The sequence below is a fragment of the Marmota marmota genome, unplaced genomic scaffold (genome assembly GCF_001458135.2).
Source record: "Marmota marmota marmota unplaced genomic scaffold, marMar, whole genome shotgun sequence".
Taxonomy (NCBI): Eukaryota; Metazoa; Chordata; class Mammalia; order Rodentia; family Sciuridae; genus Marmota; species Marmota marmota.
Window position 1 is genome coordinate 1,818,317 of NW_026000142.1, and position 26,004 is coordinate 1,844,320.

The 26,004-nt window shown below is 37.9% G+C and overlaps 1 protein-coding gene across 5 annotated transcripts in view; it reads left to right on the forward strand.

Moving 5' to 3' along the window:
* Positions 1-26,004, forward strand: part of Dync1i1 (dynein cytoplasmic 1 intermediate chain 1) — a 264,774-nt gene that overhangs the window by 175,445 nt on the left and 63,325 nt on the right. For 4 of the 5 annotated variants that reach the window (XM_048785965.1, XM_048785968.1, XM_048785966.1 and 1 more), the window contains one exon: positions 21,888-22,034. The exons of the other annotated variant lie outside the window; for it this stretch is intronic. In XM_048785965.1, the coding sequence (XP_048641922.1) occupies positions 21,888-22,034 (147 nt within the window). The remainder of the gene's footprint in view (positions 1-21,887; positions 22,035-26,004) is intronic. 5 annotated transcript variants of the gene reach the window in all.

Consider the following 26,004-nt stretch of genomic DNA (forward strand, 5'->3'; position numbering starts at 1 on the left):
CTATTTGTGGTAAGAACATTCAGTCCTCTCTTGTATGATTTTTTAAATACTCAATACAATATTATAAATCATAGTCACCCTACTAAGCAGTAGAACTCCAGAGCTTTTGCCATCTAACTATAACTCTATACCCATTGACAGTCTTGCCCTAGCTTTCCTTCTCTTCTTCTATTATAAATTTTATTTTGTTTTAGCAATAAAATCATTTTATTAGTTAGTCTTAACCACTGAGCAATCATTCTACATACATACTGATGTAATTTTTTTAACATGTTAATGACATCGTGTCACCCTTGCCATGACAATTGTTGAAAAGATTTCACTTTGGGGGGAGGTACATATAGAAAGGAAACCCCTACCTCCGCCCCCTTCTCACCTCCCAAGCCATGCTTCTGATCATGACTCCTACCTGCCTAGTAGCATTTCCTTTAATATGTTTAGTCAAATTTGTGAGGACTTGGCTGTTTTCAGAACCTGATTTCACTGGATTAACCCCTCTGTACATTGAAAGCTGCAGAGACACAAATCTTCTTTCAAACCTTACAATGCATTCTCCCCTTTGTCAAAGGAACATTTGAGTCAAGTTCCATAAAAGATTGTGAATATTTGACTACATGGCAAAAGGCAGCCAGTTGTCAGATCACATAGAGTTTATTGAAGAAGACCAGACTAATTAAATGATTTTTTTAAATAAATCACACTCTCCAAACTGTCCTTTGTAAAAATAAGAATTTCCATACTATCAATTCCTCTGATTTGGATCATTGTTACAGAAGTGAGATATAGCACCAAGACTATGTGATAAACTTGAACTTGTGATAGAACATTAGGAGCCTGACAACTTTAATCAAGAGTTAAGAGTTTTGCCGTTTGCATATTGTATCACATAATTGGTAACTGTAAAATGTTTGCAAGACCAAGAAACTCTTTCCCCACAGTAGTTATTTAATTAGCAAATTCTGTCTGCGCGCCCGCAAGAATATAAAGGGGAACTTGTTACCCTTTGTTATCCTGTAATAATTGCATAATTAGGCATTATTTGTGTTCTGGGAATAATGTCAAAATAAATGAGAAAGGGGCTCTGTAAGCTTCTCAGACCTGTTAGTCAAAATTTAAATTTAAACTTTTTTTTCGAGAATTCTTATGGATTTTTTTTTAATATTGTGGATTTTTTCCTATAGGATCCAAGAGTATTGTATCTTATCTATCAATGGAGTAAATTCAAGCCACAAATAGATTACATTACTGTTCTTCACCTTGTTTTTCTAAAGTTATGAATAAAGCAAGTAAATAATATATTGCTATTCTACATAGCTCCTAAGGACAACCCTCAGTGAGCTGCAGATGGGACTAGTTCATATCAATAGTGTTGGAGTACAAAATTTTGAGGTGGCCCTGTAACAAAATGAGATACTTTGGGAGGAATGAAAACGCAGAAATAGGGCAAAGTTTTTCATAATTAATACAATTTGCCAACAAAATAGAATCAGAAGTTTTCAAAAAAATTTTGCTGGGCTTTTAGGGAGAGATTCTCAAAGCAATGCATTCTGAGAATTTTCCAAGTATAAAAACTGGAACTGTGCGAACATAGCCCCACCATCAAAGGACACACACACACACACAGAAAAATGGGAGAACTGGGAGACCCAACCTCAGTTTGATAGCCGATTGACTCAAAGAAAAACATTCTGAGCCTCTGTACAGACACTTTTCCCCCCAAAAGATCAATGGATTTGTATTGCCTAGTTCGCATGTGTGAGAGTGAGAAAGATGAGCAGGAATTGTTGGCTCCAAGTGTGGCCTGGGTGCAGAAGCCTAGATCAAGGCACATACTGATCAACGCCCAAAGCCTCACTCCTTGGTGCTGTGACTGTCTTCTCTCTGGCTGTGAGCCTGAGGGCCATGACCTGTTTCACTAGCTAGCTAGGTCACTACCCACCTGTGTTCCAACAGTGAAGTTGGACCAAGAGGACAGGAAGCCCCCTGCACTGCTCAGATCTATACACACTCAAGCCACTTTGTTTATTATTCCTTGAGGGAAGGCTCTGCCCTTAAAGGCTGATCCCACTGGGGTGGGATGGCAGGCAGAAGGTGTGCCATGAACAACAAGGCTGTATTCTTAACATATGTTTAATTTGAGTAGTTCTCCTCCTTTAAAATACCTCTTGATTCTAAATCCACATCCTGATTTGCCCACTCTTGTTACCATTTTCGGCTGCCTGTTCTGAATTAATTCTTTGAGGTAGTCATTCCCCCAGGCGGTGGGGAGGGGGGGTTGGGGAGGGATGAGAAGAGAGATGCAAGGTTGGGAATGTGAATGAAAAAGAAGGAAGAAAGCAAAGGAGGGAAGGGATCATTAACCAGAGTCTGCTTCCATGAGCTGGATTGTCTTTGAGCTGTGGAGGAAAGAAGAGGTAGAGGAAGAAGAAAACACAAGTAAAAGCCCTGGAAAGTTTACCCGCTGCATCCCTACTGAGGAATGAAGCTCATTTTTTTTTTTTTTTTTGGCAATAGAGCTCAATTTACAGATTATTTTGATTCTCTGTCGTACTTCATCTCAAAGAATTGGTATAATCTAAAAAAGTGGTTAAAATTATTAAAACAGTTTCCATAGTAGAAAATTAAATGATTTTACTAACTGTCAAAGTCAGTGTTTAAACTGAAATAATTTGAATTATATTTCATATAGTGATCATGTCACTGGGATGTCTAAACATTCCTTGTAAAAGTAATGATCCCTGATTCTGATTTCTCATCAACAGAAAACTGACTAAAGGTTAGGAAGATTAGCCACCAATGGCTGTTATTTGTAAAATCTAAAGACAAGGCTGGTTTCCTTGAGGAATTTTTCATTTAAATATATTCTCCACCTTGGAACAATTAACCCTTTGAGAGACTTTCTCGATTTTTCTTAGGTAAATTTTCTGCTCAGAGGACCATGAGAGTACTTCAAATCCTTGATTTAAAATGAACTTGGAAGTGAAATAGAACTCTTTTATGCTATTAAAACAAAAAACAATTTTAATAGATTTCTAATAGATATTAAGTGAGCTAAATATTATATTGCTTCATATCATCTCATTCATCTTCAGTCTATCCATCTGTTTATGCATCTAGTGCAGGCTGGCCGTGCTAGGCTGGTTTAAAAATGAAGTTATTTTAGTAGTATAGACCATATTTCTCTACCACTTAAGCCCTCTGGTCTCTTAAAAATTTTACACTGTTTTCTGGGAGCTCCCAAAGGAGGTTGCAATTGTGCAAATGATAAGGCTCCAGTGACCGCCTGTGAAGCTAAAAGCAGTTTGCAGGACTTCAGCGTCCAAGTCCCTGGGCCTCATTCTTTGCTCTGTCCCCATCTTCATCCATGAACTATCCTTCACTCACTGCAGAGTGAGTTTTATTACTCTGTGCTGGTTTCATTTGGTGAAGCAACTGTTATTGATAACGATGCTTTGTGACCCCAAGTAGCCCATTGACTGCTAGGAATTCCAGAGAGTTCAGTCAGGGAATATCCCATAAAGAAGGGAACAGAACAACTCTATCCCTCAAGTGTGTATTCTTTGTCTCAAGGAAACCTATGCAATGCAAATTGGTATTCCACACCATCTCCCAAAGTTCATAATAAATATAGTCTTTGTAGTTTACTGATAGTACCTTAGCAAATGGAGTTCTGGCAGATCTGTCCCACCGGTCTGCTCTTCATGCCTGTCCAAATGTGAAAACTGATTATGCTCAAACTTGACTGTTTAATTTTATTTCAGGTTCAAAAGGTGATAGTCTTTACTGTTAGGGCAGACTACATTTTATCCAGAACAATTCAATACATATTTATTGTGCCTAGCGCTATGTGAGGTACTGAAGCCATAATGATAAATACATCCTGTTTCCTGCCTTTGAGGAATCTGTCCCTCCTCCATAATCAATAGCAAGAATGAGTGATCGGAGAATGCAACGTACATACTGAAATAATCAGTGCACGGTTTACCCAGAACAGCCAGCTACAGTGTCCCCTGGCTTAGGACAGTCTGAAAGGTTGACAGCGGAGCAAACATAGGGATGGTTATGTTGGTTGATGGAAAAGGTCTTTGGAAGTCTGAGTTAGCTCCCATTAGGAGGCAGGCGACCTCACATGAAGAATACCTACCTCCTACCTCGGGATCCTTCAAATGGTGTGGGGATGGTTGGCGAACCACAGGTATTCCTAAGGCTGGTTCCTATTAGGCAGTGAAAACTAGACGCCTTGTCCTTGTTGTGAAATGAAACCGATGAAGTCAGTTACTATTTAGACAAGTGAGTGAGTGCTGTTCATTTGGGAGATACTGTTCCTGGAGAGGGACTGACCAATAGAATTCGCTGAAGGGCTTTGGTGGGGGCAGAGGGAGAGGCACAGCTAGAGGGTAGTTCAAGTAACTCGGGAATGAGTGGCAACTCTGTTAATGCCATTAAGTTAAACCTACCTAATCAAAATCATAAGGAAAGCCTTACCTTCGCAGATACGTTTTTGCTATCCTGCAAATAAAATATGTAGCTCAAAATCTGGCACAATGACTGTCTACACATGGCTGAATATCTATGAAGAAAAATACCTAAGAGAAGTTTGCTTTGCCAGATGCTTGGTATCATGTAGTCAAAACATTTTGAATGTGTTTTTAAAATAGTCTTCCAGATGTATGACAACTTGTAGGCTAGCCGTAGCCCTTGCCTTCATTTTGGAAGAGAGTTGGAAAACTGAAGTAGTTACCCAAATTATGCAGGAAAATAGAATTCTTATTGCCTTCCTGATCTGGTCTGATTGCCTTGGGAAAAAGTAGTTTATTATTATTATTTTTTTTGTCATTCTACCAATTTCTTCAATATTGTATTCTACTTGACAGATACGGACACGGTAGGATTTTCCATGTTTCATTGCACTTGCCATGCTAAAAGATATCACTGCCACCAAGTTTTGACATTTCCAACTTTGGAATTAGTGAATTATGTAGATCAACTTCATTTGATGTTTATTTTCTCTATCATTTGATATTAAATATGATAAATTCCATGCATATAAATTTTCCCAGTATCTTTTCATTTGAAGACGTATGTTCAAGAAGGTGGAATGAAATAAGGAAAAAATAACTAATAGAGTTTTATTTATCCTTGAGCAAGATTTTCCCATTACAATTCAGATTTTTCCATTAGAATTATGTGCTTTGTCAAACCCACTGTAGGTTGTTTTCATATGCGCACAATAGGTGCTAAATATTCAACGACCTACTAGAACTGCAGGAAAAATCACTCGGGAGAATTTGCACCTTATGAGTTTTATACAACTATTTCCTCTAGACCAAGAAATATTCTATTTGTACTTAGGTTCCTCAGTGAGTAAATCTGTGGACTTTATTATTGATATAGTATCATTGCACGGTTTTAAAGAAGAGAATACCTGGGGTAGCAAATTCTGAAGTGGTGTCCTGTGCCAATCTAATTCTCAAAAATTATATCTTTTGTCAACAGAAATACAGTGTTCTGTGTATTTTAAATTACTCCTAATTACTCTTTGACACCAACTATAAATGATACATTAGTAAAACTGCTGCCTATAATAGATTGTCATCTCTTTCTGAACTCTATAAAGACAGTATTCCTTATTTTTTAAAAAAGTTATTTTGATAAGAAATTTGCCTAAGTGATGAAGACTAATTGGCATACAGTGCCAACTGCTTCAAAACAATTGGAAAACTTAAAAATTCTGTTTATTTAGGTTCCCTGCCAAAACCATCCTGAAACTTTATCTGCATTGGTGGAAGAAGGATCAGATGGCAGTGGGGGGCGGGGAGTAGCTTATTGTTGTATTTTTTTTTAATGCTATGAGGGCAAATTTGAACACTCTTAAAACATAGCGTATGAATTTTGATTGAAGTGATGATTGGTATCAGAGATAGTTGTGCAGTGAATGTGACTTATATTTGAAGGATTTGTTTAGAAGGAAAATGTATGTGACTCTCAGGATTTTAATAATGGCAGAATTTGTGTGTGGGGGGGGGCGGGTTGTGTGTGTGTGTCGTTTTGTTTTGTTTTGTTTTTCTGGTAAGATTTCAGTATGCCCTCTGCATCTTGTTCCTGCCTGAGAATTACCATCCTTCCTTTCTTGTTAATTGATCTGTTTGGAATTTTTAAATGGTAACTGGAAAAAGGAATTTAGCATGAGATGGAGTAACAGGGATGTAGAAAGGAGTTTTAAATATCTAGTCTGGCTAAATCATTAACTTTCTTGATGTGCCTGTAGGCAATTCATATTCCTGGTTAGGAAAATCTGTCACAACAGATTATATTTTATCAGGCAAAAGAAAATAGGACAGATCTAGAGTTCATTTTTTGAGCCACAAAATAGGGTCAGGTAAAAATAAGCTTGAGTGTGTATGAAGGTTGTGTGTCTAGCAGGGATCAGAAGCACACAATCTACATGTGACCATGACTTTGGCTAATGATGAACCATGGGAATTAACTAACCAACCCTACACACAATTCAAAGTATTTAACATTTTCTCAAAATATTTACAAGCTTATAAAATAATTGTTCAAAACTGTGGCCACCTGAAGATATCTAGGTCCTAAACCATAAACCTGAAAATGTTAACTCATGGGGCAAAAGAGATTATGCAAATGTAATTAAGTTAAAAATATTGAAATTACCCTGTGTTTGCTGAGTGGGCCAATGTAATCATAAGGATCCTTGTAAATGAAAAAGCAAGAGAGTCACCCTCAGAGAAGTGATAATGGAAGCAGTCAGAGGGCCATAATGTGAAAAAGACTGGACTTTGATAATGGAAGGTGACCATGAACCAAGAAATGAGGGTAACCTCTAGAAGCTGAACAGAAGGCCCACTAATGGATTCTCCTCTAGAGCCTCTAAGAAGGAATGCAGCCCAATATAGCCCTATATTTTAGTATTTCTAACCTTCAGAACTGTGAGATACTAAGTTTGTGTTGTCTTAAGCTGCTCAGTATATGACAATTTGTTACTGCAGCAAGAGGAAACTAATACAGACAGCTACAAATTTTCAGGAACTATCTTAGACACAAAGAACAACACAGAAAAGAAGCCCATTAAAGAAATTCAACCTGATAAGATTAACATGAATTACCCATAGAAAATGGAATTTTCCACTCCCTCCATGTCCAGTGAGTGGGGGGAGAGGTGACACCCTGCCTCTCCTGTACAGTCTTTGTGTGTTACCCTAAGTGACCAGAGCAGGAAACAAACAGCTTTCATGTCAATCAGATTGTTTTGTTTATGAAGGATTATCTATAAAATATGGTCTGCATTTTGCATTCTGAAGAGCTGGACTACCCCCAATCATTTTTTTTAGCTAGGGCAGTGGCTCTTAAATGAAGAAATATTTCTGAGAGAGAGTTAAGCCGCATAAACAAAATGACACAGCTATAGTCAGGGACCTCTTCTAGAACTTGAGTTCTCTGACTGCCTTCTCCCCACAGATGAGGGTGCCCTGGTTCCAAGGGCTTTTCCAGAATCTGAAATAGGAGAATGCCTTTCACTAAGCTACTTTCCAGCACTCAGTGTAGATTACAAAGGGAAATTAGCACATGAAGAAACCCTTTGGAAACTAAAGGGGCCATGTTCCTTCTCTTGCTATGTGATTTGGCTGGCCCCCTATCCACGTCATTTTCAAGTATGGGGCCTGCTTCAATAGAAACAGCCAACAACTGTGGATCTCATCAAGTGGGGCTCAGAGCATATAACTTTCAGTGTGGGGGAGCTATAAGAAATATTTTCAAGTTCTGGAGTGGTCTAACAGGAATAAGGCAAAATGTATTCAAAGGGAGATGGAAAAATCAAGCTTAGGGATCTTGTTTTTCAGGACTGTTTTAGTGACTTTGTAAAGTATTGCAGACAATTCATTATAATTTATCATACTGATTCTCATAGATTGGATGAAGCCCAAACACAACTGAGTAGATTCATATTAAATTACCTCTTACTTAAAAGGAGGGTGGTCTCACCAGGGCAGGATGGAGTTCATTAGCAGGCCAAGAAGATTTTCTTAACTCTTCATTATCTGGATTCATATTGTTCCTGCATCCCCAGGATCATTGGACATCTTTCTTTTTTTAACTCTTGGAGAAATGCAGTGGGCACTTGTCACCAAAGATAAAATACTCATCATTACCAATCTATAAAAACACACAGATGACTAGGAAAATGCTCCTATTCTTCTTCTTTTTCAGGGAAAAGGAGAAAAATACTGTCCTTTGGTAATTTTATTTAGATTTGCATGAACCAAAATATCACACTCCATTATGACAATTGACTGATGTGTATGTTGGATGTACTCTAACATATGTGTTCAGGAATTTATGACCACATTTCTTCCAGCTGACCAGTACCCTTACCTACATCATTTAATGAAGGACATAGTTTAGGATAGGTCTCTACTTTGGATCTCTCTTTCCAGATCTCTCCAATCTCTCTTTCCAGAACTGGAAACTTCAAACTCTATGATAAATGCCCTTTAATTTGTGCATTCTAAAGGTCTTATGTTTAGAGTAGATTTCTTCTGTGGACTAAGATAAATTCATCCAGTGCTATAAATTTAATCATTTGATCCTACAAGAATTTTGGTTCACCATTTTTCTTTGTTTCTTTGTTTGTTTATTGTTTTGTCCTTTTAAAAACTAGCTTAGGGGCTGAGATTATGGCTCAGAGAAACAGCGCTTGCCTCACATGCATGGGGCACTGGGTTCGATCCTCAGCACCACATAAAAATTGAAGATATTGTGTCCACCTATAACTAAAAAAATAAATAAATATTTAAAAACAAAAATAGTTTAGATTGAAGTCTGGGGAATTTGATTCCTATTTATTTGTTGGTCCTCCAAGAATATATAAATGGTGTTTTATGATGGGATGTACCTCAGTTTAGGAATGAACAATCCAGGACAGATTTTTAATATTCTCCATGCTCAAGTCATTCTCAGTCTTTGAGTCTCTTGCAAAGGGTGTGGTATACAAATATGGAGATTCCATGAGACCTGGGGTTGGTAACAATCACAAAAATCAGTTTGCACTTTTCTCATGCATGGACCAAATAGCAATCAATTAAACCTAGGTTTTTTCCTAGTCCTTTTTCATACTTCAAAGTAGTAGTTTATCCATAGAACAGACGAGCTAGACAGTTCTTAAAGGTCATCTGGTTCATCTTCATGACTTCTGCATAAACATATCTAAGTAATTCCAGAAAAAAAAGGACAGACAACTTCACTGAGACTACTTCTGCCTTGTTGCCACATAGCTTCATTGGGTTCAGGCTTCACTTTTTATTTGTATCCTCAAGGTCTGTATTAACCACATAGTTTTAATGTGAGGAAGAACCAATTCTTGCTGAATTATTTTATTTTCCTGCTAAATTTAGAATGATCTAACTGATTCCATGGACTGTCACAGATGGCAAATCCACCAGTCACTCAGACTCAGACAAACCATGTGAAGAGGTTGTGAGTGGTGGAACACTTTGGGTTTTTTTTTTTCTTCTTTTATATTTTTTTAATAGTTCCCCTATAATTTCTGACCTAAGTGGCTTGGTCATGATCTAATGTGGGATTATTCCATGATTCTTTGGGTGGATACTCCAAATGTAGATTTATTTTACTAGCAGGACATATGGAGACTACATTTTCTTCTTCCTTTTTCAATGTCCTCATGCACAAAACCCAAATCCTACAAATGCAGAAGAAAAAAAAAATGCACAAATCAGAACACAAATCTTTCATGCAATTATTTTCAGACCCTCTTGCTAGTACATCAGTTCTAAATCCAATCAGCCCATTTATTATTATGCTGGTAAAAATAAAATTCCTGGTAACTGAATTCTTCTCTTGGATTCTATTGCTCAGGGCCATTATTGCCTCTTTTACGTGGCCAAGGAAGGGATCATGGACTAAAAATATGGCTCTTCTTATCCATGTTTATCCATACGATTTCCATCAAGGTTAAGTGGATAGTAACATATTTCTGAATGCTCTGTTTGCCCCCTTTGCAAGGACTTAGTACTTTTTTAATAAAAGTAAATGTAATTTGTGGCTACACTTCAAGTAAGATGGTTTGATGGTACAGTGGAGCAGCCCCAGCCCTGGATTTAGAGAAGTCGTGTGGCTGAGTCCCTTTGCGTCTCTTTCATGTGGTTGGCTGAGCCTTTCTCAGAAACCTCAAAGGTTTTTGAAGATACTAAACTGGAGACATTCAAACTTCTTCCCTCCCTTTTTGCTATTAATCCTTCTTGTTTTAACAAGCACTGAAGTTAATGCTGCCTACAATCTTTCCTGTCTATTGGAACTCTTTTTCTTATTTCTCAGATAAAGTAATCTCTTCTCTCTGGTACATAACTTCCATAAATCAAAGAGGTAGATGACAAAACATGCCATATCCAAAAATCAACTTCCTTTTAAAAAAAAATTAAATAAGACTTAGACTTTTGATTTGAAGAAGGCTGGTGCTTTGTAGCATACAAAAAAAAATGATCCATATATTTCTCTCTTCCTCTTCTTTTTAGTCTGTATAAAGTAAAAGCTAGTGTCCACTGCAGCCTAGCATAGCAATTTTGGTTTCATGTTTCTTTAAAAATTGGACAATAATATTTAGTAAGTGGTTGGAAGTCTATACGGAAGAAAAGAACACATTGACCTGAGTGTTTCAGTGAGCATTACTGTCAGATGTGATGGCATATCCCCACCTGGTTTTATCTATAGTAAAATTTTTGAATAACAAATTTATCAAAATAGGAAGTATCATGTGGATGTGGATGGATAGATTAAGGAATAAATAGATAATCATACCACCACTGTATTCTAATCTTTCACCAACTAAGTTCAATACCTCAAACCCTTGGATCTTTTTCTTGTTTTGTTTTGGTTCTGAATATTTAGTACAACCTGAAGACATCTGTTTGTCCCATCCTAATCATAAAATAGGAAGAAAATAACAACAACAACAATGAGCAAACCCAAATTGAAGGACATCCTACAAAGTACTCCTCAAAACACTGAAGAAAATCAAGAGAAAAGTGAGAAACTGTCACAGCCTAAAGGGACCTAAGGAAACATGATGGCTGAGGGTTATATGATCTCTTGGATGGGATCCTGGAACAGAAAGAGGACATTAGGTAATGAGTAAGGACAGCTAAATCAAGTATGAACCTTGATTTGATGATGTATTGATATCAGTTCCTTGGTTGTGACAACTTGCTATATACTAACATAACAACAGAGAAGAAGTTAATAGCAATAGCACAGCATTAGTATATAGGAACTGTATTGTCTATACAACTCTCTGTCAAATTCAAACCCTATTATTAAAAGTTGTGCTGATTTATCTACAAAACTCTGTTGCTATGAGGGTTGAAATAGGAAGAGTGGGAACTACTGTTCCTTTTACAAACTATGGATAGAAATTCCTCAACTGCTCTACCATGTGGCAGGTGGTGGGTCACAGCTAGTGGAGCAACTAGCAGAAGATAGGTTTTCAGTACACTGTGAGGTTGAGGTGCTGAGGTAGATAGTTTCTAAGAATAACTTTGCATTTGAAGAACTTGCTACCAAGATTCTCCACCTGGTTGTTGGTTAGTTTTTAACCAGAATGTAAGAAAAAAAAAAGAAAAGAAAACTTTTGTATGTGTATAAAAAAACTTGAATTGGAGTATGTGTCTTGCATTTTAAGACTTTATAAAGGCTCTCCAGGTACGGGCAAGACATAATGTGCCTCAAATTTTTCATTTATTTTTGTTTTTGAACTTTTTTTTAAAAAATGCAGGTCACCTTTTTTTTAAATTTTCAAAATGTGACTTTTTACCAAAGATAATTCCATCTCCCAAGAACCTATTTTTTTTAAAAAAATATATACATATTACTTCTTACTTGTTGAACTTAAAATGTTCCCCAGGTACTCTATGTCTCTAAATAGAAAGCCCTTTTTGTTTGTTAAAGTACACAGAGACACCATTCCTTTGCACAACAATCAATAACATTTCACATAAATATTTGGGGGGATACGCACACTCATTAAAAAAGAATTTGTTGTATTGCAATGGCATTTTCAGTTTGGTTGCACAGTGACAAGATGAAAATGAAGCATTTTCCCCAAAAACAGTGGTGATAAACACAGAGCTTGTCAGTGGTGACCCAACTGGTGTCCCAGCTGCTCCATAGACACTCATGAAATGATTAATTGGTCTCAATCAGTTCTCAGCAGGAATACCCACCTCATGGTAAATATCACTACAATTGATACTAATTAGCTCTGTTGCCACCTGTCACAACTGATAGGCTGGGAACTGAGTGAGGGGAGCCATCTTTATGCCAGTAAGAGAAGCCCAACTGGAGAGGGGTCAGAGACTCACTGTCAAAGCCACTGTGGCAAGCAGGGAGCCCACAAGCCCTCTCTGCCATGTAGCAATACGTGAGGTTCAGCCTGTGACTCCCAGGCCCATGGAAGTGAGGGAGTCAGAAGTTGGGTGTGCAGGGGGTGGGATCATGGCTCGCTAAGAGAAAATGCGCCTGTCTTCAGTTGATTTAAGTTTTTACAATATATTGACTTTGAAATCAGCCAGGCTGTGGTTCAAATCTGGGTTTTGCCGCTTTCTGCTAATTCAATCTTAAACCAATAGCTTTACTTCTCTGAGCCTGGTTTTCCTATTCTGAAAAACACGGAAGCCAAGTTATCCAACTAAAAGAAACAATACAATGTTAGGTCATGCTTGAAACTCAGGTGCTCAAAAACTTTGGAATGCCCCCACAGCTAAATAGTCATGTGACCTGGGGCGACAGTGGTGATGTTCGTTAGCCCTCCTAACAATAAACAGGAAAACTCCAATATACTTAGTGTCCCCACATATAGTGATGATGTAGGAAAGTTGGGACCTAACCCTTCACTGTCATTTTCAGTTATCCTTTTCTGAGAGTCTCATTATTTCCGTGAAGAAGAGAAGCTAGATGAGATATCAAACTAGCAATTAACATTGAAGGAAATGGCAATCTAGCAGAGGAAAATATCATATTTTCTTCAGTTGGGCCAGTTGTGAAAATGGCACATAATCCTATAAAGAAAAGAGCCCAGGCTTGGAACTACACTGGTGCAAAGCAAATGCATTCCAAATGACACCAAACTCTACCAAATTATCATTTTGGAATTGGGTTTTTCAACTTTGTCCACCATATCAATCACCTGGGTCTCTTCTAAATACACACATCACAAGGTCTCTTCCCAGAAATTCTGACCAGATAGATCCAAGATGGGACCCAGGAATCTATGTTTTTGCTTGTTGTTTGTTTAAATTGACAAGGAAAAAATGTATGTATTTGTCCTATAAAGCACGATGTTTTATATAAATGTACATTGCAGAATGGCAAAGTCAAGTTATTTAACTTGTGCTTCTCCCCATATACTTACCTTTGTGTATGTGGTGAGACTATTAAAATATACCCTTTGAGCAATTTTCAAATGTACAATATATTATTTTTTAAATTATTTTTTGGTAGTAGATGGATACAATACCTTTATTTTAAGTATTTATTTTTATGTGATACTGAAGATGGAACCAAGTGCCTCACACATGCTAAGCAAGCACTCTACCACTGAGCCACAACCCCAGCCCCTACAATATATGATTAACTTTAGTTACCATGATGTACAATTGTTCTATTGAACTTATTCCTCCTATGTAACTGAAATTTTGTGTCTTTTGCCATTTTGACTAACATCTCCCTAATTCTTTCATCCTGCGTCTTCTAGTAACCAATCTGTGTTTTCCACGAGTTCTCCAAGCACTTACATTCAGATAAGTTTGAGAAACATTGATTTAAAAGAGTATTCTTCATACTTGACCGAACAGGGGAGTTTTTAAAAATATTGATGATGCCTGATTCCCACCCCAGAAATTCTGATTTAATTGTCATGGAATGTGGCCTGAGTATTAGGTAATTTTTAAAGCTCTCTAGTTGATGTTAAGGTACAGGCATGTGTAGAGTGACACTGGTTTAGAAAATAGCCTGAGCCAGGCATGGTGGCACATGACTGTAATCTCACTGGCTTGGGAAATTGAGGCAGGAGGATCGTGAATTCGAAGCCAGCCTCAGAAACTTAGTGAGGCCTTAAGCAACTTAGTTAGATGCTGTCTCTAAATAAAATATGGAAATACTTTTTCCAACCTAGACCATCAATACAGGACAATGGATTTATGAAAATATTTGTTGACTAAAATGAGGAGTCCTCTGAACCTCCTTTGTTTCTGGATATGTTTCTTCAAATTAGGAATAAAGTCATCTCTAATCATGTATATGTAGTATGTCAAAATATACTCTACTGTCATGTATATCTAAATAGAACAAGTAAATTTTAAAAAGAAAGGGGATGTGGCTCAGTGGTTAAGTGCCCCTGGATTAAATTCCTGGTACCAAAAAGAAAAATATCCAAAGGGTGCCTTATTGATGAATAAGTAATAATCAGATGTAAAGTCATATCACAGATCAGTCTATTCCAGGTCTAATTTGAGGTCTGAAAGGGTTATCAAGAATAAGGACTCACTCAAAAGAGTTAAACCACATAACAGAATAGTCTAATAATACATCTAGAAGACAGTTTTCCAACCTAGACCATCAATACAGGACAGTGGATTTATGAAAATATTTGTTGACCAAAATGAGGAGTCTTCTGGACCTTCATTGTCTCTGGATATGTTTCTTCAAATTAGGAATAAAGTCATCTGTAATCCTATGTGGAGGGCATATCACTTATCAAGGTCTTTAGTTGCCTAATTCAAATCTTTCAGCAGCTCCAGGAAAGATGGGCAAAGAAAATGCCTTGTTCCATAGGCAGGGCAAGAACATCATGTTCCTGTTATGAATCAAAAAGTAAGGCTCAGACACCTCACATGCATTAGGATGACTGCTATAAACAAACAAAAGAAAAAGAAGAGAGCAAGTGTTAGAGATATTGGAACCCTTGTGATATAGTGGTGGAATATAAAATGGTAGTCATTATAAAAAAAAGTAAAACAGTGGTTCCTCAAAAAAATAAATAAATAAAGGACAAACTACCATAGGATCCAGCAATTCCACTTATAGATATATACCCAAAAGAATTAAGCAGAGTCTGAAACAGGTAGTTGTACACCCATGTTCAAAGCAGCCACAATATAGCCTTTAGCTATTCACAGTAGCCAAAAGGTGAAAACAGCCCAAGTGTTCCTTCATGAATGAATCAACACACAAGATGAGGAGTCCTCTGGACCTTCATTGTCTCTGGATATGTTTGGATATCATATGTACATACAGTGGGCTGTTATTCAGCCTTAAAAAGGGAGGAATTCTACACATGTTCATGGATGAGCCATGATGACAGTATGCTAAGTGAAATAAGCCAGTCACAAAAGGCAAACACTGTGTGATTGATTCCACTCACACGAGCTACCCAGACCAGTCAAATTCAAAGCAATGGAAAGTGAATGGTGGTTGCCAGGGGTGAGGGGAAAGAGGAAGAAGGAGTTGGTGTCTTGTGGGGACAGAGTTTCAGCTGTGGAAGATGATGAAGTTCTGGCGATGGATAGCAGTGACAGTCGCACAACATTGGTGAATGTACTTAATGCCATTGAGCTGCGTGGTTAAAAATGGTTAGAATGGAAATTTTTATATTATGAATATTTCAGCACAGTTTTTAAAGGTAGATAAATAATAATTTTTAAAAGTGCCCCAAATTAAGCAAACAAAAACAACTTAAAACTTGGTTCACACAACTTATAGGAGCCAGAGCAGAAATTTCTCTGGACTTGAAGTCTGCTGATCCTTCCTTTCTACCTCAGTGTCTCCCAGGGAGTAGAAACTGGAGATGATGCTCAGAAAGAATTACAAGGCAATGACTAAGTGTTTGAGAAGAGAGTGATCCAGGTAGTTCAGACAATTGTCCACAAGATTAAAACTGAGGCTGGGAAGCTCCATGAGGTTGAAAACTTGTCTGTACCCAATTTTCTTTTAAAAATTAATATGTATATCATGCCACATAAATTCAACCTTCAAAGTCTGTGCTTTTTAGTAAACTCACAAAAGTGTGCAATTATGACTTATCCATTTAGAATTTGTTTTACTTAAAGTTTATCAAAATTCATCCATGTTATAGCCTACATCTGTACTACATTGCTTTTTATTGTTGAATAACATTTGCATGGATTTACCACATTTTGTATATCCATTCATCAGTTGATGGACATTTGAGTTGTTGGCACCTCTTGGCTATTATGAATAATGCTGTTGTGAGCAAGTTTTTGCATATGCTTATGTCTTCAGTTGTCCTGTGTATGTAACTAGAAGTGGAATTGAAAATTAAAATAACTTTGTTTATTTATTTATTTATTTATTTGAGGAACTGCCAGGCCATTTTCCAATGGCTGCCCTCATTTTACAATCTCACTATTAGTGTGTAATGGCATTCCAACTTCTCCACATCTTCATCAACACTATTTCCCTCAAAAAGAGAGAGAGAGAGAGAGAGAGAGAGAGAGAGAGAAAGGTATAACTATGCTAGTGTGTGTGAAGCAGCATGTCCTTATAGTTTGCATACCACCTTTTGTAATCTTGGCCTACTACCCAGAAAAATGTATGTGATAGGGTATCAGTAGGGAAAGTCATGACATTCCTAGAGATTCTATGGAAGGTCATCAGGATGATTGATATCTAGTCTTTGGGAAATAAGATCTTAGAATCAGATACTTTATTGCTTTCTTTCTTTATCATGCTTTCTTTTCTTTTTTCTCTTTCTTTCTTTTTTAATTTTTTTTTTTTTTTTTTTTTTTTGCGCAAACTGAGTTTAGAAGTAGCAGACAAGCTAATTCCACATTTCCTCCTAGGCATTCTGGCACTAATAAGGGAATAACTTTTGGGAGATGGTCACTCTTGCAGTTTAGAAGAATGGAATGCACATTTGGGCATAGAGATTTAGAGAGAGGACAGGAGAATCCTAAAGGGGAAAAAAAAGGATCATTTTCTTTTATCTCAAAGTTAAGTGCCTGGCTCATAATGCAGGGTGTCTTCAATACCTTCACACCTTCCACATTGTCACGTGCCTGGTGCCACATGATCGCCTCTAAAAAGAGTTTTCCACAGCAGTGTTCTCCAAATAAAATATTTTTGTGGGTTTCTTAGATACTTGCAGAAATATCTATACAAGTTCACTAGTAGCCAGAAGGATCTGATCTGTCTGCCTCACAGCCCTCTGACAGTTAAGCATTTGCTTTTAGGCAAATAAAATGTCAGCCACCATTAAACAGCATATGGCAACAATATGGCCATTCCCTCCCTGGGGACTGACTTCTCCCCAGAAGAGATGGTACTTGAAATAGGAGATGCTTTTGAATGCAGGACCCCTATCCCTCCCACCCAGGCATGAAGGATGGGGAGTGGGCAGAGTGCCACACACAGACGGACATGGGCAGCCAGATCAAATGTGAACCTAGAGGGCACGCTTCCCAGCCAGCATTGACCAAAGGCTGTTCACCCTGGGCATATGGGTCTGTGGTTAAGGGGAAGTACGATCCGTAAGCTGGCCTGGATTAGCTCTGCAAAATAGAAAACAGCCTCCACAGCCACTTAAAGAGGGGTTTGGGCCGACTTTGAATTGAATGCAGTGGTGTGCAATGAGTGAAGGGAGACGTTCAAAGCCGGCTCCCCACCCTTCCCGTCTCCGTGGAATTCCCTCGATGAATGGGCTAAAATAAACTGACTTCTCTTGAAATAGACGATGAGGATGTGGAACCACATCTAGTGGGTCAGCTTGTGTGCAAAGGCTCACATAACAATGTGGGTCAGGAGGAGAGCCACTGTGCAGGGATGGCCAGGAACCGGGCCGCCTGTTCAAGACTGAAAAGTAAGCCAAGCTTCCTCAGGAGTCTCAGAGATAATGCATCTGTTGAAAACAACAAAATGGTCTCTGTCAACAGAGATGGCCTGGTCCTCAAGACATGGTCTCCACATCTTGCTTGGCTTGATTTGGGGGAGTGTGCTATGCAAATGATCAAGATGGGATGCTCATCCTCTTGGATCATTGGTCCCTTGTGTAACCCCATCCCTGTGTTACTTGTTGGAATATAGTCAGGCAGACTCACCAGTTTCACCTCAAGCCTTGAATATCCAAGACTATCCTGTTTCTGAGTCCCTGTTTGGACCAACAATATGGCCACATTATGAAATCCCCAGCTCAACAGTAATGGCAGAAACACTTACTGTGATGAAGAGGTTAACATTCACCAACTTTGTATTATTTTCTACTCATGTAATTGGCTTGATTAGAATTCTAAAAGACTCTATGTAGATTTTCAAAATCATTCTGAGGCTCTATTACTTTAAAGAATATAATAAAATAATTAATATTTTAAACTAAAAAATACTGTACCCATATGCATTCATATAGAGCCCAGAATAAAAAGGCAAAGAAACTTCTTCTCAATTAATTTTGTTTGTCATTATTAATCCTAGTTTAATAATGCCTATTTACAACACTGGATGACTTAACTTAAATTGTGAACACCAAAAAAGTGATGAAATTTTTAAAAACAACAGTATTATTAATATATTTTTCATATAATTTGCCCTCAGAAAAAATACTGTTGAAAATGAAGACAACAAAAAATTCTACATTTTTTTTTGAAGTGTCAACCAATTTTTCTGAAGTGCTTTTTCATTTTTTTTTTAACCATAGATGTAACTGACAGGATGTTATCAACATTGGCACCTCTTACTGACAGCCAGGAAATTCCATGAAAATGGACAGCAGAAACAATGACTAGGTCAGTAGCTGCTTGAGCAGCAGGAGATTGCAGGTTTCCAAGCCCAGACTTCCCCAGTTGGAAGAGGGGCTCACATCCTCTGTGCTGTAGATGGAGCACTGTTCCCAAGTCTAAAGCAGAGGAAGCATTTGGATGCAAATAAAAACTAAGTCAGTCTCCCAAGGGTTTGCCACCTTTACATCAAGGATCAGAGTATTTAACAACATCTCAGGAAATGTCTGAATTCTAAACTTTACATCTAGATGATGGTGATCATACTGCCTTAATGCTTCCCTATAAATGATAGTGTCAAGTGTGGACATCTGTGGTCAGCTACATATACGTACACACATAGACACATAGCTATACTTTATCATCCAAATATAAAATGAAAATAAACATCTACTCTTTTTCCTCATGGAAATATTGTAAATATTGATTTTCAGCAAAACAAAGTAGATTCTCGTGGCAGAAATCTGGTGCCCCAAGGTGCTTTTTGACTTTTTTTTTTTAAACCAAATTTAAGTAGAATTCTGAATCCAAGATTGGGAGGCTTTGGTGACATTTGCAGTTTTAACAAATGGTTTAGTAGACCTCAATGCTAAGTGTTTGGTAAATAAATAAATGAAGATAGAACAAATTTACAAGTAAATAAGTACCCTATGGGGTCAGATTCCGATTGGAGCCAACTCTGTGTTTCATTTTCGTAGAAATACCAACACTGTTTGTTTTGCTCCAGTCTCTCAACAAACTGTACAAGATTTGGAGGAAATTTTGCTGGGATTTAACTGAAACACGGAAGCAATCAAGTGGTTAAATTCTGGATTTTTCCAATTGAATGACATTCCTTTATCCATATCGATTTGAGCCTTGGCAAATTCATTGTTGATACCACCTGGATAATTTTAAGTCTTTATGAAGCTTTCTAAAAAACTTTCCAACATAGCTCAGGCAACATAAGAATTTCATCAATTGAAAACTAAGAATCGTTTCTGTGGGATGTGTAAAACAAGAAGCTGACCAGCATTATTTTCTTTTTCTTTAATTCGGTGTCATTATTGAGAGTTATTCTTGAACTTTATGAAAACCAGATTGGGGCATGGGTATGTTCTTCATCGAATCATGTTTAAGGAATTGGAACTGAAAATCATTCAAAACTAGGAAAACATGACATTGAAAAATAGTCTACATTCTTTATTCTACCTCAGAGTATCGAGACTGTTTCTGACTATGAAGCCTTAGGCTGACATTAGATCTGGTTTTGCTTTGTTTAGTTTTATTTATAAGAAACGGGCATTCGCTTTACCTATCAGAAGGAAGTCGTAATTGTTTTCATCAGTTACTATTTTGCTGGATTATTAATTACAAACTTTGATTTCCATACTTGTTTGCTTAGAAAGCTATGATTTCTCACCATTGCCTGCAGAAAAAAATTCAAATAGGGCCATTCAGGGGCTTCTCTGGTCCAACCAAATGTACCTCTTCAGCCATGTTTCCTAACAGCCTCTTCCATGCTAGCTCCTTCCCTGTGGATCCGGATTAGACCATTGATGCTTCTGGTTCTGCTTCTCATTTTCTCATCTCTCAAAAGTGCTTTTGTCTTCTCCTATCCACTTGCAGAATGGTCCACATAGACTTCAGGGTGTAACACAACCCCTTCCATGAGGTAGATCTAGCCACTGTACATTTTCCACCTTCCTCTTCTTTCCTCTAAAACAAATCTTCCCCTCCCTTCACCCCTGTCACACACACACACACACACACACACAGAGAGAGAGACACACAGAGGCTGCCATGATTTAGTCAGATCACGTGTGCAAGTTGGGAGTCTAGATTATGCCTTGAGCAAGGATGTCAAGCACCATGAACAAAAAGGGATGGAAATCCATCTTACTCTCCACTTGCCTAGGCATGTGCCTACCCATATGATTGTGTTTGTTCTAAGGGGCACTTTTTCCTATTTCACACAAAAGCACCGTATGGATTGGCAGCAACTCTTTTCTTTTAAATGCATATATTCTTAGTTCCCTTTACCAGAACACAGGTTTGTTGGGGGCAATAGCTACCTTTTTATTCTCATTTTTGGTATAGTGACTTTCTTACACATAGTAACTTCTCCACCGTTTAAATTGCTTTATGTTTTCTAGAATGCATTGAAATTATTGAATTTAGCTGAAGGAATGAAATGTGTTTATTAAAAACAAATACTTCAGCTGAGAAGTGTAAAGATAGAAAGTGCTGCAGGAATCACAAGAGTCTTAGCAGATGTGGAAGAGTAACTTGTTTGATTTTAAGTGCATTCGCTAGCTAAGTAATTTCATACAAAATATGGTGCCCAGTAGAACTTTGTGGAATTTCAGAAACCACATTTGTGACGCTATGACAGACCATGGGCAGAGTTGGACTGAAATCCATTTCTGGCTGTTTATTAAAATAGGCAAAGGATAACATTAAGACTTGTCTGAAGTGGGCAGCTTCAAGGTCAAGGAGGATGCCAATGGGAGGTGAGGGAATTGGGGGAGGAGCCAGTTTGATTAGTCTGAGGTCAGTATCCTTCCTAGAAGTCTACATTAAGGCTAAAACAAAAGAAAGAAAGAAAAAACTGGCCTGACTTAAAGTTCTGAAGCTAGAATTGATCTGCCATTACCAACACTGCACCTAACCTAAGTGAACGTGAAAGCCCTCAAAGTGAAGAACTGCTTTGTAAAAACTTCAGTGGAGAATTAATACCAGTTCTGTTGCCATTTTATTCGAGAAATGGGAAATGTCCAGAAAGCAAGTTTTACAGACCACAAAACAATGATGCACTTAAGATAGGTTTTATGCCTATTTGATAACAAGGCCAAGACTTCAAATTTCAGATTTCAAGGGGTAAACCATTGGCCAACCTCTCCAGAGAAAGTCCTATGTCTACGCACAAAATCTACTAACTATGCATTCAAAATCCCAGCTTTAAATTGCTTTATGTTTTCTAGAATGCATTGCATTTATGCAATGAACCATTTTGCCTTCAGGAATAAACAGAGACGATGTTCTCCTCTAGAGCCGTTTCACAGTTGCCCTCTCTCTCCTTTTCCTTCACAGTCGCCTGTCATGTCAGTCTGCTTTGCCCGTTTCCATCCTAATTTGGTGGTTGGTGGGACTTATTCGGGCCAGATTGTTCTCTGGGACAATCGCAGCCATCGAAGGACGCCTGTGCAGCGGACACCTTTGTCAGCTGCAGCACACACGGTAAGTTGAGCTTTCATCATGTCCCTGTCAGCCACCAAGCCCTGAAAAGGAAAATAGCTCACCAAAGCATGGGTCTTACCAGTAATACAAAGTTAGAAGTACCTATTACAGCGATCATATTCTGACTGATTAAAATAAAGATGAATGAAAAAAGGTGAAGGAAGCATTGGGTTTAGAGAAATCTCTTCATCTCTAAGTTCTTGCACGTAAAAAAGTTCATAACCCACTTGAATCAAAGTGTGAAATATGATATATCAAGAACTATGTAATGTTTTGAACAACCAACAATAAAAATTTAAAAAAAAAAAGATCTCCTTTGATGTCCCAGAGGCCACCAGTGAAAAGCGTTAAAACTGAAAAAAGACACAAAGTTTGGAAGAGGTAGCTCTGGAATCATTTGCCTAAAGAAAACCTCCACATTTATGTTAGAAGATGGAAACACATATTTTCAAATGACCATGAAAAGTCAGTACTTCATGTCTAGGGATAGCATAGGGGAGACACTTGCCAACAGGCCTTTTCCATTTGTGATTTGAGGGAGTACTATAACTTTAAATTCTGGAATGTGTGGTGTAAGTCTCAACATAAAGACTACAGTGACAATATAATCTCTAGGGTTAAAAGTCAACATATCAAAACCATTACCCATAATTTAGTAGAAGAGGTTCAGTATAGTGTTCATAAGACAACTGCTCTGTCATTTCCTTTAAGAGAATGACAGGTGTGGATAGTAATCGTTAGGAGGAATGAGAAGACAGACATGTCTCCATCAATCCTTGCTACCTTGACATTCAGGATAGCTGATGTTCCTTCTATGAAATGCCCAAATTATGCCCAAGGATACAGTTCTACTATTGTTTTCAATTTCCTTAATGTGGTTGCTTCATTTGTTTCATCTGCTGGCCTCAAAACCATTCTGGCTTGAAAAACAACTGCAAGCTAAGACCATGAGGAGGAAAATTCTTCCGCTCTTGTAAGTTTGACAATGGGAAATGACAAATGCCAAGTCAGCCCTAATTTTGATTGATTGGGGCCATAGACACATGCAGGTGAAACTAGTTCTTGGGAATCTTGGGAAATTGCCCTGGCCTACCCCATTTCTCCAAACTAATAACAGAAAATTGTGGCCCAGGAGAAGACAGACTCAATGCAGGTGTTTTCTCAAGTAGTATAGAACCATTTCTTGGCTCTCTGTGGATGTCAGTCAGGTGCATTTGTGAATATGCCTTCTGAAATTTCAAAAAAAAATTATAAATCCAAATGTTAGAACGTTTAACAATAAGCTTTTGGGGAAAATTCAAGTCCAGGAGTTCTTGCAAAGAGTTAACATTTCTTTTTCAAGTAACTTAAAATGTAATCATCACAACTAAAATGCAGTTACCATTGAACTGAGTGGCATTATTTCTTTCTGCTAGAAAATAAAATGAAAACAAATTTGTTTTCTCTGTCGCTGTGTTTTGTCTAATTCATAGCTGAAAGGGCACAGTTTAATTTTATGTTTGTCTTTCAAGTTCCATTATTGCCTGGCTGATTGGTACCAGGATCAAAAAGGAAAAAGAGGCCCACCACAGATTACTCACTAATTTCCTTTCACACCCACCACACATATGTATTTGAGACAACAGGAAATCGTAATTAAAACAAAATCCTTCTGCCACACAGTAAGTTTATTCCTAAAATAAATAAAAACAATCTGGCATCTTTAGTGGAAAAATAAGCTGTACTGTTGCTTTTTCTTTCCATTAAGCACAGTTTGTGTGTGTGTGTGTGTGTGTGTGTGTGTGTGTGTGTGAGAGAGAGAGAGAGAGAGAGAGATGCACTTGAGTAGGCAAGTGTCCCCAGTGTCTGCTTCTGTTCAGGTTTCTTTACCTCTCTTTTCTTTGAGACCAAGATTTATTACTCATGAAAGCACAAGCCATTGTACTGATTAAAGACCAGGAGGAGCTACTATATACACGCCTCCTGGGCATTTGGCTCTGTGCATTCCTCCAGGGTTGCCTGGGGTCTTGGCCTATTTGAGTTCTAGCAATTTGTGTCTGGAGTTTTAATCTATTCAAGTTCTAGCAATTTGTGTTGTGGACCCACCGTTAGCAGAGAAGCCCCATTGGACTTTTGCTGAAAAGAAAAAAAAACTGGATGGATTTTGGTTCATGACCATGTTTGCTCCATGTTTTCCACTCATGGGAATAAAGAAAGTTCAATTCAATGCAATGGCTTCTGGGATCAGACAAATTGAATTAAGATAATACAGCTTTTTTGCATATTCATTCACATATCCTTCTTCAGTTTTATGAAGTCTGCTATTTTTAGGTGAAATCTATTAAATCCATTCTTCCATGTGATTTCTACTCAGAGCTTTGCATGTTGTGTGGCTCGGGGCTTGAGTCTGATTGCACGCTGCTTCAGGTTTCATAACACTGGAGACTTGGGAAAGAGCATTGTCGACAGCCCCATGACCAATCAGTCCTCTTGATATTTGGAGACCTGATCAGGGTTCAGATCTGTTGTACTTACTACTATGCAGATCCACTCAGGCTGATTCAATTTGGAAGTGTCAGAAGGAACACAGCACAAAAAATACATAGGGACTTTGTTAACTGTCCATCAGCATGATTGAAAGAGGTCATTGTCCAAAAAATAAATGTAATCTTAGGATGCATTAATATAGACATATTCTTTATGAGAAGGCAGATTTTTAAGTCATGAGAAGTGACAATTCAGTGCTACCCAGATTTTTGTATTCTGTGGTCAGACTGTAGATAGACAATTCTGTGTTCTCAGAACTTCACTGTTAGAGGAGTCTAGATAAAAGGCAGCATTAGAGGAACTCATATAAAAGACAGCATATTCAAAAGAGATTGACCAGGATGAGGAATATTTTGACAACCAGGTGGCCACGCATCAGCTCCAAAAGTTGGTGATACCTGGTCTATGACAAGACCTAGGGGTTGGGGTTAGAGCATTTAAAACAATAATCTATAAATATTTAAATAGCTAGATTGTTTTCACTTGGTCTGTGTGATCAACAGAAGACACCACCTGAAAGTATTTCCACGAACTTTATAACATTTAGTGGAAGCATATACTCCCCAGGAGTTAGCACTAAAACTGGTTACTACTTAGGAAAGGTGTTTAAGTGGGTTTTGGACCACTTTTTGTATGAGACCGATCCATAGCTCCACTAAACAATTATTAGCACTCCTTCTGACCAGGACTTTATATGATAATAATAGTCTGGGAACCATTCTTTATATAATATCAGCTTTCTAATATTAAAGATTGTTTCGTTGTACTTGTGGCTAGATATTGTGGACAGTAACTCATCAAGGGTAAGACTTAGACTGTCAGCTATTTGCACAGAGAAGCATCAAGTAAGTTGTGGTTTGGCCACTCATAGCTAAGCTGCCTGAAATCTAACCCTAATTGCTGCTAGGTTCTGCTTATGCTAACCTTCCATTTAGTGTTTAATGTGCAGCTGCCCATGGCTTTAAGCCTACCACGTAGAATTCTGCAGAACGAAATAAACTATGAGAGTTATGATAGAAGGAGAGGGCATTGTGCTTATAGTTCCTGAGAAGTAGAAATGGCCCTGGCTAAATCTATGTTTCCATACTATTCCAAATGATTTTTTTTATATTTGAAAAATAAATCTATCATTACCCTAAGTTTTGCAGCACATAAAAGAGCCTAATTTTATCTCACTAGGTACATTGTGCCAACAATTTTGCCACCAGTATCCTTCTCTCAAATTAAAAAGGCTAATGAATATTAACCACTTTTTTAAAAAGAATGTTAACCAGTGTTTGGCAGTGGGACGACAATGCATAAAACTCCAGATTTAGTAACACATATTCCTTCCAAAAGTCAATAGTTCTATCCTTTTGAACACTGTCTTCTTTCACCGCTCGAGATTAGCAGCTGAACTGTGTGGTGGGGACTTATTCAAGCCATCCAACCCCCCCCCCCCCCC